Source organism: Pyrus communis, chromosome 13 (assembly GCF_041283825.1).
Source record: "Pyrus communis isolate YQ-2024b chromosome 13, ASM4128382v1, whole genome shotgun sequence".
NCBI classification, from domain to species: domain Eukaryota; kingdom Viridiplantae; phylum Streptophyta; class Magnoliopsida; order Rosales; family Rosaceae; genus Pyrus; species Pyrus communis.
The window spans coordinates 25,908,975-25,919,218 of record NC_142577.1 but is presented as its reverse complement, the minus strand read 5'-3'; the positions used below and the strand labels follow the sequence as shown (position 1 = coordinate 25,919,218).

At 40.2% G+C, this 10,244-nt stretch overlaps 3 protein-coding genes and 1 long non-coding RNA gene across 4 annotated transcripts; 2 read left to right on the top strand and 2 right to left on the bottom strand.

The window, feature by feature from the left end:
• Window positions 1-524: 524 nt before the first annotated feature.
• Window positions 525-2,388, top strand: LOC148692011 (uncharacterized). Its single transcript, XR_015954671.1, has 4 exons — window positions 525-1,429; window positions 1,624-1,799; window positions 1,889-1,940; window positions 2,111-2,388. It is a non-coding gene; the product is annotated as an uncharacterized LOC148692011 (long non-coding RNA).
• Window positions 2,389-2,685: 297 nt separating this feature from the next.
• Window positions 2,686-3,773, bottom strand: LOC137736291 (putative inactive poly [ADP-ribose] polymerase SRO2). Its single transcript, XM_088682221.1, has 3 exons — window positions 3,434-3,773; window positions 3,166-3,317; window positions 2,686-3,072 (listed from the first exon to the last, which is right to left on the bottom strand). Exons 1-3 carry the CDS (start codon window positions 3,588-3,590, stop codon window positions 2,953-2,955), a joined length of 429 nt encoding a protein of 142 aa, XP_088538347.1. The 5' UTR covers window positions 3,591-3,773; the 3' UTR covers window positions 2,686-2,952.
• A 2,439-nt stretch (window positions 3,774-6,212) lies between these two features.
• Window positions 6,213-8,281, bottom strand: LOC137738186 (putative inactive poly [ADP-ribose] polymerase SRO2). The gene is made up of 4 exons (XM_068477815.2): window positions 7,197-8,281; window positions 6,809-7,053; window positions 6,560-6,711; window positions 6,213-6,464 (listed from the first exon to the last, which is right to left on the bottom strand). Exons 1-4 carry the CDS (start codon window positions 7,682-7,684, stop codon window positions 6,351-6,353), a joined length of 999 nt encoding a protein of 332 aa, XP_068333916.2. The 5' UTR covers window positions 7,685-8,281; the 3' UTR covers window positions 6,213-6,350.
• Window positions 8,282-9,521: 1,240 nt separating this feature from the next.
• On the top strand, window positions 9,522-10,244 carry LOC137736290 (uncharacterized). Its single transcript, XM_068475583.2, has 2 exons — window positions 9,522-9,605; window positions 9,783-10,244. The coding sequence occupies exons 1-2, from the start codon at window positions 9,522-9,524 to the stop codon at window positions 10,242-10,244; spliced, it is 546 nt and encodes a 181-aa protein (XP_068331684.2).

Below are 10,244 nucleotides of genomic sequence, written 5' to 3'. Positions count from 1 at the left end.
TCAAACTTGGGCTTGGGTAATTGGGTTAGACTTGGATTAATGGGTTGGGTTGACCCATTTTCAGGACAAGGTTTTGGTAGGTTTCTAGGCAAATTTCAAACACCCATAACTTCTTTGATACTCAACGAAATTGGGTGATCTAAAAAGGAAAGTCGTAGTACTTAGCGAGATGAAGAGATTGATACCTTGCAAGTTGGCAAACTCACTGTGGTTTGGCCGAAAATTGCCTCGAAATGGGCGGTGCTCGTCGGAAAATTTGGAAAAGCTACTCCAAGCTATTTTCTACGATTCACACATATACACCACTTAAAACAACCTTTGATCTAACCCTTAAACACAACCCCAAGGGTTTCTAGAAGCTTACCAATGTCGAAAAAACACGAAACACGTCGGAGAAGATGATGAACAATGACGCCGTCACTGTTAGGGTTCCATGAAGGTTTGCTTGAGTTTTCCCAAAGTTCCTACGTCCAGTGGTGTTGGTTTGGGGTTGTTGCCTATGGAGTGACAAACATGAGAAAGAGGGAGAGATCACAGAGGGATAGAGAGGTTCGGGAGTCACACGAGAAAAAGAAAGAGAGAAGAAGAAGAGGGAGAGAAATAGGAGGTTACGGGAAGAGAAGAGAGGAGAGAGAGAGAGTTATAAAAATCAGAAAAAGAAAGAAAAGGGGAAAGGAACCGGGGGACAAATCAAGGGTGGGCCCCCTTGGGCACACCATTTAAGACTCAAAAATCATTTTTAAAAGAAAATACCCCCAAACTTAGTGAAAATACAAAAATACCATTTTTGTTTCGTAAATCCCAAAACGGGTTGTTACAATTTAGTAATTTACACTATGATAAACAAAGATCCTCCTCTGGTAATAATCTCTCTGACTCTGACTGATTCAAATATAAAGTGTTGTTCACTAATATATTTTGATTGCACCAAAGCGGGTGAGTCATAGACTGAGTGAGTGAGGAGGAATCACAGAGAGAAACCCTGACGGAGTTTTGAGTTTATTGGCGGATTTGCTGAAACACGGAGTTTGTCATGCAAGAATACTTATTGATGTGTATATTTGATGAACTCGAATTTCATTTCTTTGAGCTTTCTCTAACGTTTACTTGTCATTCTGTTGGAATCTCCAGTTATCCCACATCGGCTAGAGGGCCAAAGAGAGTAATTTAAATAGAATTACCCCACTCTAACTAATATCGAGATCTTTTGTGATCAAATCCCACATCTAAGGATTGGACAGGTGGTGAAGTAGGGATAATATTGGTGTTAGAGAGGGCCCTTGGCCCGTCGACCTGAAAAATTCCACACATTCAAATCATGGCGGGGTCTGTTATTCGTATCCAAACAGAGCAGACATCTGGTCGTTTGGGCTAACAGCACTAGAACTTGCTCATGGTCATGCTCCGTTTCCCATATTCCAGTCCTAAGGTATGCTGGTCTATAACATTCAGTGTCATAAGTTCTCATGGAGCATGAGTTATTTTAACAATCGACCAGCACATGATTGAGGAAATATTAATGTTTTAGTACGCATCTAGAGAGCTTTTAACTTACTTTGTTTTGGGGATATTGATGAAGCAATGGCACTTCTGTCATAAATTCTTAATGATGTTTCCCTTCAGGACACTTTGAACGGCTTCACTATCCCTTCTGTAATTGGTACATCCGCTTCCATTATTCCTGCACTCCATTGTATTTTGCAGAAACACACCATGCAAAAGGTTCACATTGAATCTCATGTGTACGGCTTCTGCAACAGAGGAGTCTTAGAATCCCATGTGATTAGTATTCCACAAAGGTGTGCGAGATTTCTTCTATTGTTTCCAAGAAGCATGCTCCATTCAATAATCTAATCTTATTTCGAAAGCCTTTTGATGCTCTTATCAGAATTGACAAACTTGTCGAACTGTTGCGGATACGGAGAACGAAGAATGCCAAGGTTTGTACCCGTTACCGGACTTCTCCTGGTTGTTAACACACACCCTCTGTTAATATGCTTTTCCATTACTCTGATAAATCGGTGTTTTCAAATTTCAATAATAACAGCGCGAAGATGTTTAAAGCCTTAATCATCGTTTAAATTGATCTTAGTTTGTTTCTTTTGCCCAGCTGGAGAAACGATTAAGTGCTTTGGCTGATTAGGAGAAGGAGTAGTCAGACCTTCTTTTCACATTCAAGAGGATTTACATTTGTTCTAGGCGCATGTCTCCGCAACACAAAATGAGAGTTTCGCTCGTTATAGGCCTTTGACCAACCATCCCATGACATGAGCTGACGACAGAAACTTCATGGTGCATATCGGCAATCTAATTTTTACGGTGATGCTAAATTTGTGAGGACTTACGTCATTGTAATTATGGAAACTTATTTGTAAAGTAATCTTCAGTGCTGAGTTGTTTTTTACTTTTTACCCTCATCTCCCTTCCCTTTCTTCCTGTGGAAGGCAACGGATTTCTCATTTTATTTATTTTAATTGATAGGATCTAAAAGTCGACTTGAAATTAATATTTAAAAGCCGACTTTAAATTATAGAATTAATATATAATAAAGAAAGGTTCCACAAGTGAAAAGCTTGGGCCATAAACCCTAGAGGGGGTTAGTATACTTGCTGATCAAGCAACTCAGCCGGTCAAAGCCGACAAAAGTAAACAAAAAAGGGCCACTTTGTCATTCACACTGCTGAATAGAAACCCAAGTTGTACTTTCTTCACATATTGCCAATTCAAAGTCGGTCACTGCTACATATGAAGAAACAACCAGAAACCACCATTTTTGAGAACCAATCTGTATACTTCGATTTCGATTTTGATTTCGAGTTTTGATTCATTAAAGAGCAAATCAACGAGAATTGATGCAATGAAGAAGCAAAAACCTTTCCGTGACACTGTCTAAATCGTAACTAAATCTGTGTATCCGAAAGTAAAGCCCGAAGGGTTGCTCACCAAACAACGTTATGCATCTGCCCTGGCACCAATCTGCCTCTTGACAGATTTGATCACTCCAATCAACAGCCTGTCACCGGCAATCTGCCTCACCCTCTGTATCAGCTGCGGGCGCGTTACCTTGTTTGCCTGCAAAATCAATCAAACACGCATATAAGGTGATCATATTGTCATGATTGATGAAGATTAAACATGAGAAACAGAAAATGCCATAAAACTTACTCTGAATTCGTTGTGACAAGCAACAAGCAACTGCATTTTCTGAGGAGGCAAGAACTTCGAGAGAATGGACATCAGAGCAGGGAAGGTCATCCAGGGAGATGTTGGGGGTGGTCTCAAAGCACTCTGCTGCATAGTTGGAACACCTGAAACAACTGAACATACAAAACCAGAGTTAAATCTCATTTGGAAAACCTGAAATCTCCACCAAACAACCAAGCAAAGAACACAAACCAAATTACCAATTCGAATTTCGAATTGAGCTACTAACCATTAGGGAGAGTGCTAGGAGCCTTGAAAGCGATCACATAGCAAGGATAAATGTGAGAGTTCACGATAGCACTCCAAACAACATATCTTCTCGGATTGACCAGATTGTCCACCTCCTTGCAGCTCGGTTGCGATTGCTTTGAGCCCGGCGACACCATTTCCGCCTTCCCCAATATCACACGGCACAGCAAGTTGTGCTTCAGCCCACTTCCATCCACAGCCGATGACAATGCCCTACACAAATGTTCAATACAATCCACCAATTTTTCGATAAAGATGAAACGTTTCGCTTTTAAAGATGTCGAACCTTGGCATTCTTCTTTCTCTGTATCCACAACTCTTCAAGAAATTAGTACAAAACAGGGCGCTAGTCATGTATGAATGTGTTCTTACCAGTAATAACACATTCATTAGTAGAGCTAAACATTTACACGTGTTCTTACGTTCATTTTTTAGACCTGAAAATTTAGACGTGTTCTTACCGGTAAGAACACGTTCATTTTTTAGAGCTAAAAATTTACAAACGTTCTTACCGAGAAGAACACGTGTAAATTTTTAGCTCAATCAGTGAATGTGTCATTACCGGTAAGAACACGTTCATATATGATAACTAGCGTCCTATTTTGTACTAATTTCCAAAAGAATAATTTCAGCCCCGAGGTCTCCTCTTTCCTAGATATATATATATTTTTTTAAATTATTCCGAAATAGTAGGCAAAGTGTTAGAAAAATGCATGTCATAACCAGTCTCACGAGTTGTGCTAGAATGCAAGGCATGACATGTCTTGACACATTAACTACCCTTCCATCGTGACACGCTAGAACAAGCATCACAAATTGTCGATATAATGCATGGTGTGTCATGACATGCATTTTGCCGACAATTCGTGATGCTTGTCATGTTGAGGCCAACAACAATGTTTTGGCATGCCAGGATGCGAGAGTTAGCGTGTCATGCCATGCATTTTTCTTACACTTTAACACACTAACCCTCGCATCATGGCACGCCAAAACATTATTGTTGGTATGCGATGACATGTCACATGTCTTGACAAGCCATGACTTGTCTTGACACGCTAACCCTCTCATTGTGGCTCGCCATAACAAGCGTCGCGAATTGTCGATAGAATGCATGGCGTGTCATGACATGCATTTTGTCGACAATTCGCGACGCTTGTCATGTTAGGGCCAACAACAATGTTTTGGCGTGCCACGATACGAGGGTTAGAGTGTCATGCCATGCATTTTTCTAACACTTTGACACACTAACCCTCGCATCGTGGCATGCCAAAACATTGTTGTTGGCATGCATTTTGCCAACATTTGGCGTGCTTGGCATGCGATTGGAATGTTATGGGATTAGGATGCCATGACATGCATTGACAACATCTAAATTATTTCGAAATAGTAGGCAAAGTGTTGGCAAAATGCTGGCATTCCACTATGCGAGTGTTAGCGTAGCTATGACTTATCTTGACACACTAACCCTCGCATCGTGGCATGCTATTACAAGCGTGGCGAATTGTCGACATAATGCATGGCATGTCATGACATGCATTCTGCCGACAATTCTCGGTGCTTGTCATGTCGGGGCCAACATTGATGTTTTGGCGTGCCACGATGAGAGGGCTAGTGTGTCATGCCATGCATTTTTCTAACACTTTGATATGCTAACCCTCACATCGTGGCACGCCAAAACATCGATATTAGCCCCGACACTAGCCTCGCTTCTAAATTATTCCGAAATAGTAGGCAAAGTGTTGGCAAAATGCATGTAAAAAAAAAGATCTAGGAAAGAGTAGACCCTAGAACCTTAAATTATTTGTTTGGAAATTACATAGGCAATTATTTATGAAGAGTTCTTACCGGTAAGAACACGTTCACTGATTAAGCTGAAAATTTACAAAGGTTGTTACCGGTAAAAATACTTTTAAATGTTCAGCTCTACTAATGAACGAGCTCTTACCGGTAAGAACACGTTCACATATGATTTGTACTAATTTCTTGAGGAGTTGCTGATGCAGAGAACGAAGAATGCCAAGGTTTGTACCCATTACCAGACTTCTCCTGGTTGTTAACGCGCATCCTCTGTTAATATGCTTTTCCAATACTGAAGCCTTAACAGCAAATCTGCAGAATAGGGGGTTGGATGTTTTCTTGTTAGTTGTGGGATAAAATCGGTGTTTTCTAATTTCAATAATAACAACATGCGAAGATGTTTGAAACCCTAATCATCGTTTAAATTGATCTTCGTTTTGTTTCTTTTGCACAGCAGGAGAGGATTTACATTTGTTTAGGCACATGTCTTAGCAACACAAAATGAGGGTTTCGCTCGTTATAGTACTTGACCAAACATATCATGACAAGCTGACGACGGCCATGCTTGTTAGGGAGAAAAACTTCACTGTGTATATTGGCAATCTAATTTCCACGGACACACTAAAATTACGAGGGCTTACATCATTGTAATTATAAAAATCATTTGTAAACTAATCTTCAGTTCTTAATTGGTTTTTACTTTTTACTTTTTACCCTCAGTTCTTCATTCTTCTTGTGAAAGGCAAAGAATTTCTCATTTTATTTTTTTTAATTGATAGGATGCTTGCTGATCAAGCAATTGGTTAATATTCTCAGTCGGCCAAAGGCGACAAAGTTAAACACAAAAACGGCCACTTTATCATTCACACTGCTGAATAGTAAACCCAAGTTGCACCCTCTTCGCATATTGCCAATTCAAAGTCGGTCACAGCTACATATGAAGAAACAACCAGAAACCACCATTTTTGAGAACCAATCTGTATATTTCGATTTCGATTTTGATTTCGTTACACTGCAAATCAATGGGAATTGATACAATGGAGAAGCAAACAAAAACCTTTGGTTGTGACAAGCAACAAGCGGTGTATCCGAAAGTAAGGCTACGCCCTGGCACCAATCTGCCTCTTGACAGATTTGATCACTCCAATCAACAGCGTGTCACCGGCAATCTGCCTCACCCTCTGTATCAGCTGCGGGCGCGTTACCTTGTTCGCCTGCAAAATCAATCGAAAAGTTCGAAATGAAGTGATCATGTTGTCATGATTGATGAAGATTAAACATGAGAAACAGAAAATGCTATAAAACTTACTCTGAATTCGTTGTGACAAGCAGCAATCGATTGCATTTTCTGAGGAGGCAAGAACTTCGAGAGAATGGACATCAGAGCAGGGAAGCTCATCCATGGTGATGTGGGGGGTTGCCTCAAAGCACTCTGCTGCGCAGTTGGAACACCTGAAACAACTGTTCATACAAAACCAGAGTTAAATCTCATTTCGAAAACCCAAAATCTCCACCAAACACCTGAAACAACTGTTCATACAAAACCTGAGCTACTAACCATTAGGGAGAGTGTTAGGAGCCTTGAAGCTGACCACATAGCAAGGATAAATGTGAGAGTTCATGATAGCACTCCAAACAACATATCTTCTCGGATTTACCAGATTATCCACTCCAGTGTCCACCTCCTTGCAGCTCGGTTGCGATTGCTTTGAGCCCAGCGCCACCATTTCCGCCTTCCCCAATATCACACGGCACAGCAAGATGTGCTTCAGCCCACTTTCATCCACAGCCGATGACAATGCTCTACACAAATGTCAATACAATCCATTGATTTTTCGATAAAAAAATGAAAGGTTTCAATTTTAAAGATGTGAATTTCTTAAAGATCAAATAGAAACAAGGGTTGGGGTACAAATCAAAATCCCCTGAAAATAAAAAAAAATTACCCATCACATGTAAATTTGGCAGGAATCATATGAACACCGACACCGTAGGACACTTCATTTGGGACAGGCTCTCTGCACCGACTGAAACCATGGACCAAAACATCACAAAGCTCCTCCTTCGATCCGCCATACCAAGCGTACTTAACATTGGCGTTGCCACCGCACTTACTTGCCACCGCCTGAGAGAAAATCTTGAACGACTCAAACCTCGCCTTCCTGGTCGGATCGGAGCTCAAGTTCTTGTGCACCGCCACAATATTCGTGTCCCTCCCGGCCAATCCCATGCCAGAAACAAAGCTCTTCTTGATGATCTCGTGCTCGAAACTCTCGTCGCCCACCCGTATCATCCCGCTCCTGGTGAAAACACCAAACCGATCCGATACGGCGGCGTTCGAATCGCCGCAATCAGACCCGGAATCCAAAATTTCTTCGTCATTATCAATAGTTATCGATATTTGGTCTTCGAATTCAAACTGATCGGTCGACATCGCTGCTACAAACTTACAAATTAAGCGATCGAATCAGCGAGAAATTGGAAGACAAATCGAAAGACAAATAACTACAAACAACTCTGCATACAAAAATTTTAAAAAAAATTCATAAATCAAAGAAGCAAGAAACGGTTCAAGATCTCAGAATCCGGCACCAAAGAGATCAGGAAAGATTTAATCTTCGAGATATTAATAGGAGATTTGTGGCGGTTTAGAGTTTTGATTTACGGCGGACTGGCGGAGTTGCCGTACCGCTGTGTATAAATAGTCTCGGAACCTGAGGCGGTGGGAACTTTTCGTAACCCTTGGGAAATAAGAATTTTGAACTTTTTGTATTATCTTTTTGCCCCTCTGCAGATTGTGTATGCCGCCCGAGAAGTGACCGTTGTGCGTGCCGTTGAAGGGGTATCTTTGGAATATGGGGGGTGATTGGTGGGAGGGTGGTTTGGTAATTTCGGTACTTTCTCGAATTTAGCGCAAGTCATGCAAGACGTGGCTTTTGTCGTCCGCTTTACTTTCGAAGCAAGTTTTCCTGCTCAGATTTGGAAATTGGCTTCCTAGTTGTGTAAGGAAATATTTAATAAAATAAATAAATGATGAATTAAATTCGATTGGGCCCTGGACATGCATTATTTATGGGTGGGTCCATGGTCCAATTGGGACATGTGGGCTTGTGGAGTTGTTTAAATTCGGCGCACTTGGGTACCTCAATTACAGAATATGTATTGTCGTGTGCACGTGACATGTCTTCATCTCTTCTTTGGTTCCAAGCGACAAAGTTCTTAAATTGCATATGGTATTTTTGTGCTATTTGAGGTAAAAGGACTCCCTGAGTGAATTGAATTTTAAAAATTCTTGTTAAATCACTTAAGTAGTGCAGTGTTTTAGAGGTCAAATTGTTAATGGCAGTAAGAACACATCAACTATCAAATTATAAAAGAAAATCACCTGCTAACAATTAATGTCGGATGTAGTTGGGTCTTAAGAGTTTTTCATAATCTTTAAAACAGTGTTTAAGTGTTGCGACATGATTCACATTTAGATTGCTAGATACCATCTTCCCCAAATTTGCCCAGTGTTCTACTTGGCAATATGCCCATAACAGAGCCGATCTTAAGGGAGTACAAATTGACACCGGATAATGGAGATCAAGGAGAAACTACATGCGAACACTCAAATACAACTCATCACTCTAAGACCATCTCCAACCATTGGCCTAAAACCTAAAATTTTTGGCTTAGAAACAGCTTTTCTGCTCCAACCCTTCTAGCCTAAAATTTTAGCCTTAGATTATTAAAAAATGAATTTGGGCTAATTTTTTTTCTTAAATTAACTTTAAAAAAAAATATTATGTAGACTATCGTAAATTAATTTTATGAACATTTTAATATAAAAATATTTAAATTCTGATAAATATTAAAAAATCACTAAATCGATACATGAAACTCACGAAACACTATGGAAGAATATGAAAATCGTGATAGAGATGTATAAACACAAAATACATGAAACACATAAGACACATAGAACACATGTGAAAGACATACAAAATACATGTGAAGCACATACAAAACACATGATAAAGATGAAGCACACACAGAACACATGTGAAACACATGACACACGCAAAAAACATACCAACATACAAAACACATGAAACACATGAAATACAAACCTACACACATGAAATTGAAACCTTGAATCATCCTCTATATAAACACATGTTGAATATCAAACCATCACACAACATTTAAACCTTCAATAATCCTCTATATTCACCAATCTTCCAACTTTCAAAGTGTTTTTGTTTCCTAAAATCATCAATATCTCATCAATGGGTAATAGAAGAAGGCGTAACTTGACAATGCAGATGGCACAATACCAAGCAAGCCATGCAACTGCCGATGTAGAAATGAATGTACAAGAAGCCGAATTTGCAAACTCGCTTATTCAATATTAGCACCATGCTAGATCTAGCCATCGTGGTTCTATCACGGTGCGTTCATTTGTGCAGCGTGATAAAGAAGAGTGTCATGATCGGATGATGAAAGATTATTTTATCTAATGTCCGAGATATTCTTCTCATGATTTTCAGAGGCGGTTTCAGATAAGGAGAGAGCTTTTTGAAAGCATCTTGAACGCAGTTGTCCGTCATCACCACTACTTTGCAAGGAAGATAGATGTCGTAGGCCGACAAAGCCTATCACCTCATAAGAAGCTTACATCTGCATTTCGGATGCTAGCTAATGGGTGCTCTGCAGACTCAACTGATGAGTATTGCCGACTTACGGAGAATACTGTTATTGAGAACTTGAAGCACTTCTATAAGGCAATTGAAGCCATCTATGGAGCCACGTACCTCTGCAAGCCAAATCATGAAGACTTAAAGCAGCTTCTACGTAAGGTAGAAAAGAAAGGCTTCCCTGGCATGATAGGAAGTCTCGCTTGTATGCATTGGGAGTGGAAGAATTATCCTACTGCTTGGGCTGGCCAATTCAAGGGCCGTCACAACAAGCCAACCATCGTGCTCGAGGCTGTGGCGTTTTACGACACATAG

Coding starts and splice junctions, on each gene's coding strand:
- LOC137736291 (XM_088682221.1), bottom strand. CDS start 3,590: ATGGTGTCGCCGGGCTCAAAGCAATCGCAACCGAGCTGCAAGGAGGTG. Junction 3,318..3,433: donor TCCTAGCACTCTCCCTAATG/GTTAGTAGCTCA, acceptor TTGTATGTTCAG/TTGTTTCAGGTGTTCCAACT. Junction 3,073..3,165: donor CTTGTCACAACGAATTCAGA/GTAAGTTTTATG, acceptor TTGATTTTGCAG/GCAAACAAGGTAACGCGCCC.
- LOC137736290 (XM_068475583.2), top strand. CDS start 9,522: ATGGGTAATAGAAGAAGGCGTAACTTGACAATGCAGATGGCACAATAC. Junction 9,606..9,782: donor CTGCCGATGTAGAAATGAAT/GTACAAGAAGCC, acceptor CATGATTTTCAG/AGGCGGTTTCAGATAAGGAG.
- LOC137738186 (XM_068477815.2), bottom strand. CDS start 7,684: ATGTCGACCGATCAGTTTGAATTCGAAGACCAAATATCGATAACTATT. Junction 7,054..7,196: donor GCCAAATTTACATGTGATGG/GTAATTTTTTTT, acceptor ACATTTGTGTAG/AGCATTGTCATCGGCTGTGG. Junction 6,712..6,808: donor TCCTAACACTCTCCCTAATG/GTTAGTAGCTCA, acceptor TTGTATGAACAG/TTGTTTCAGGTGTTCCAACT.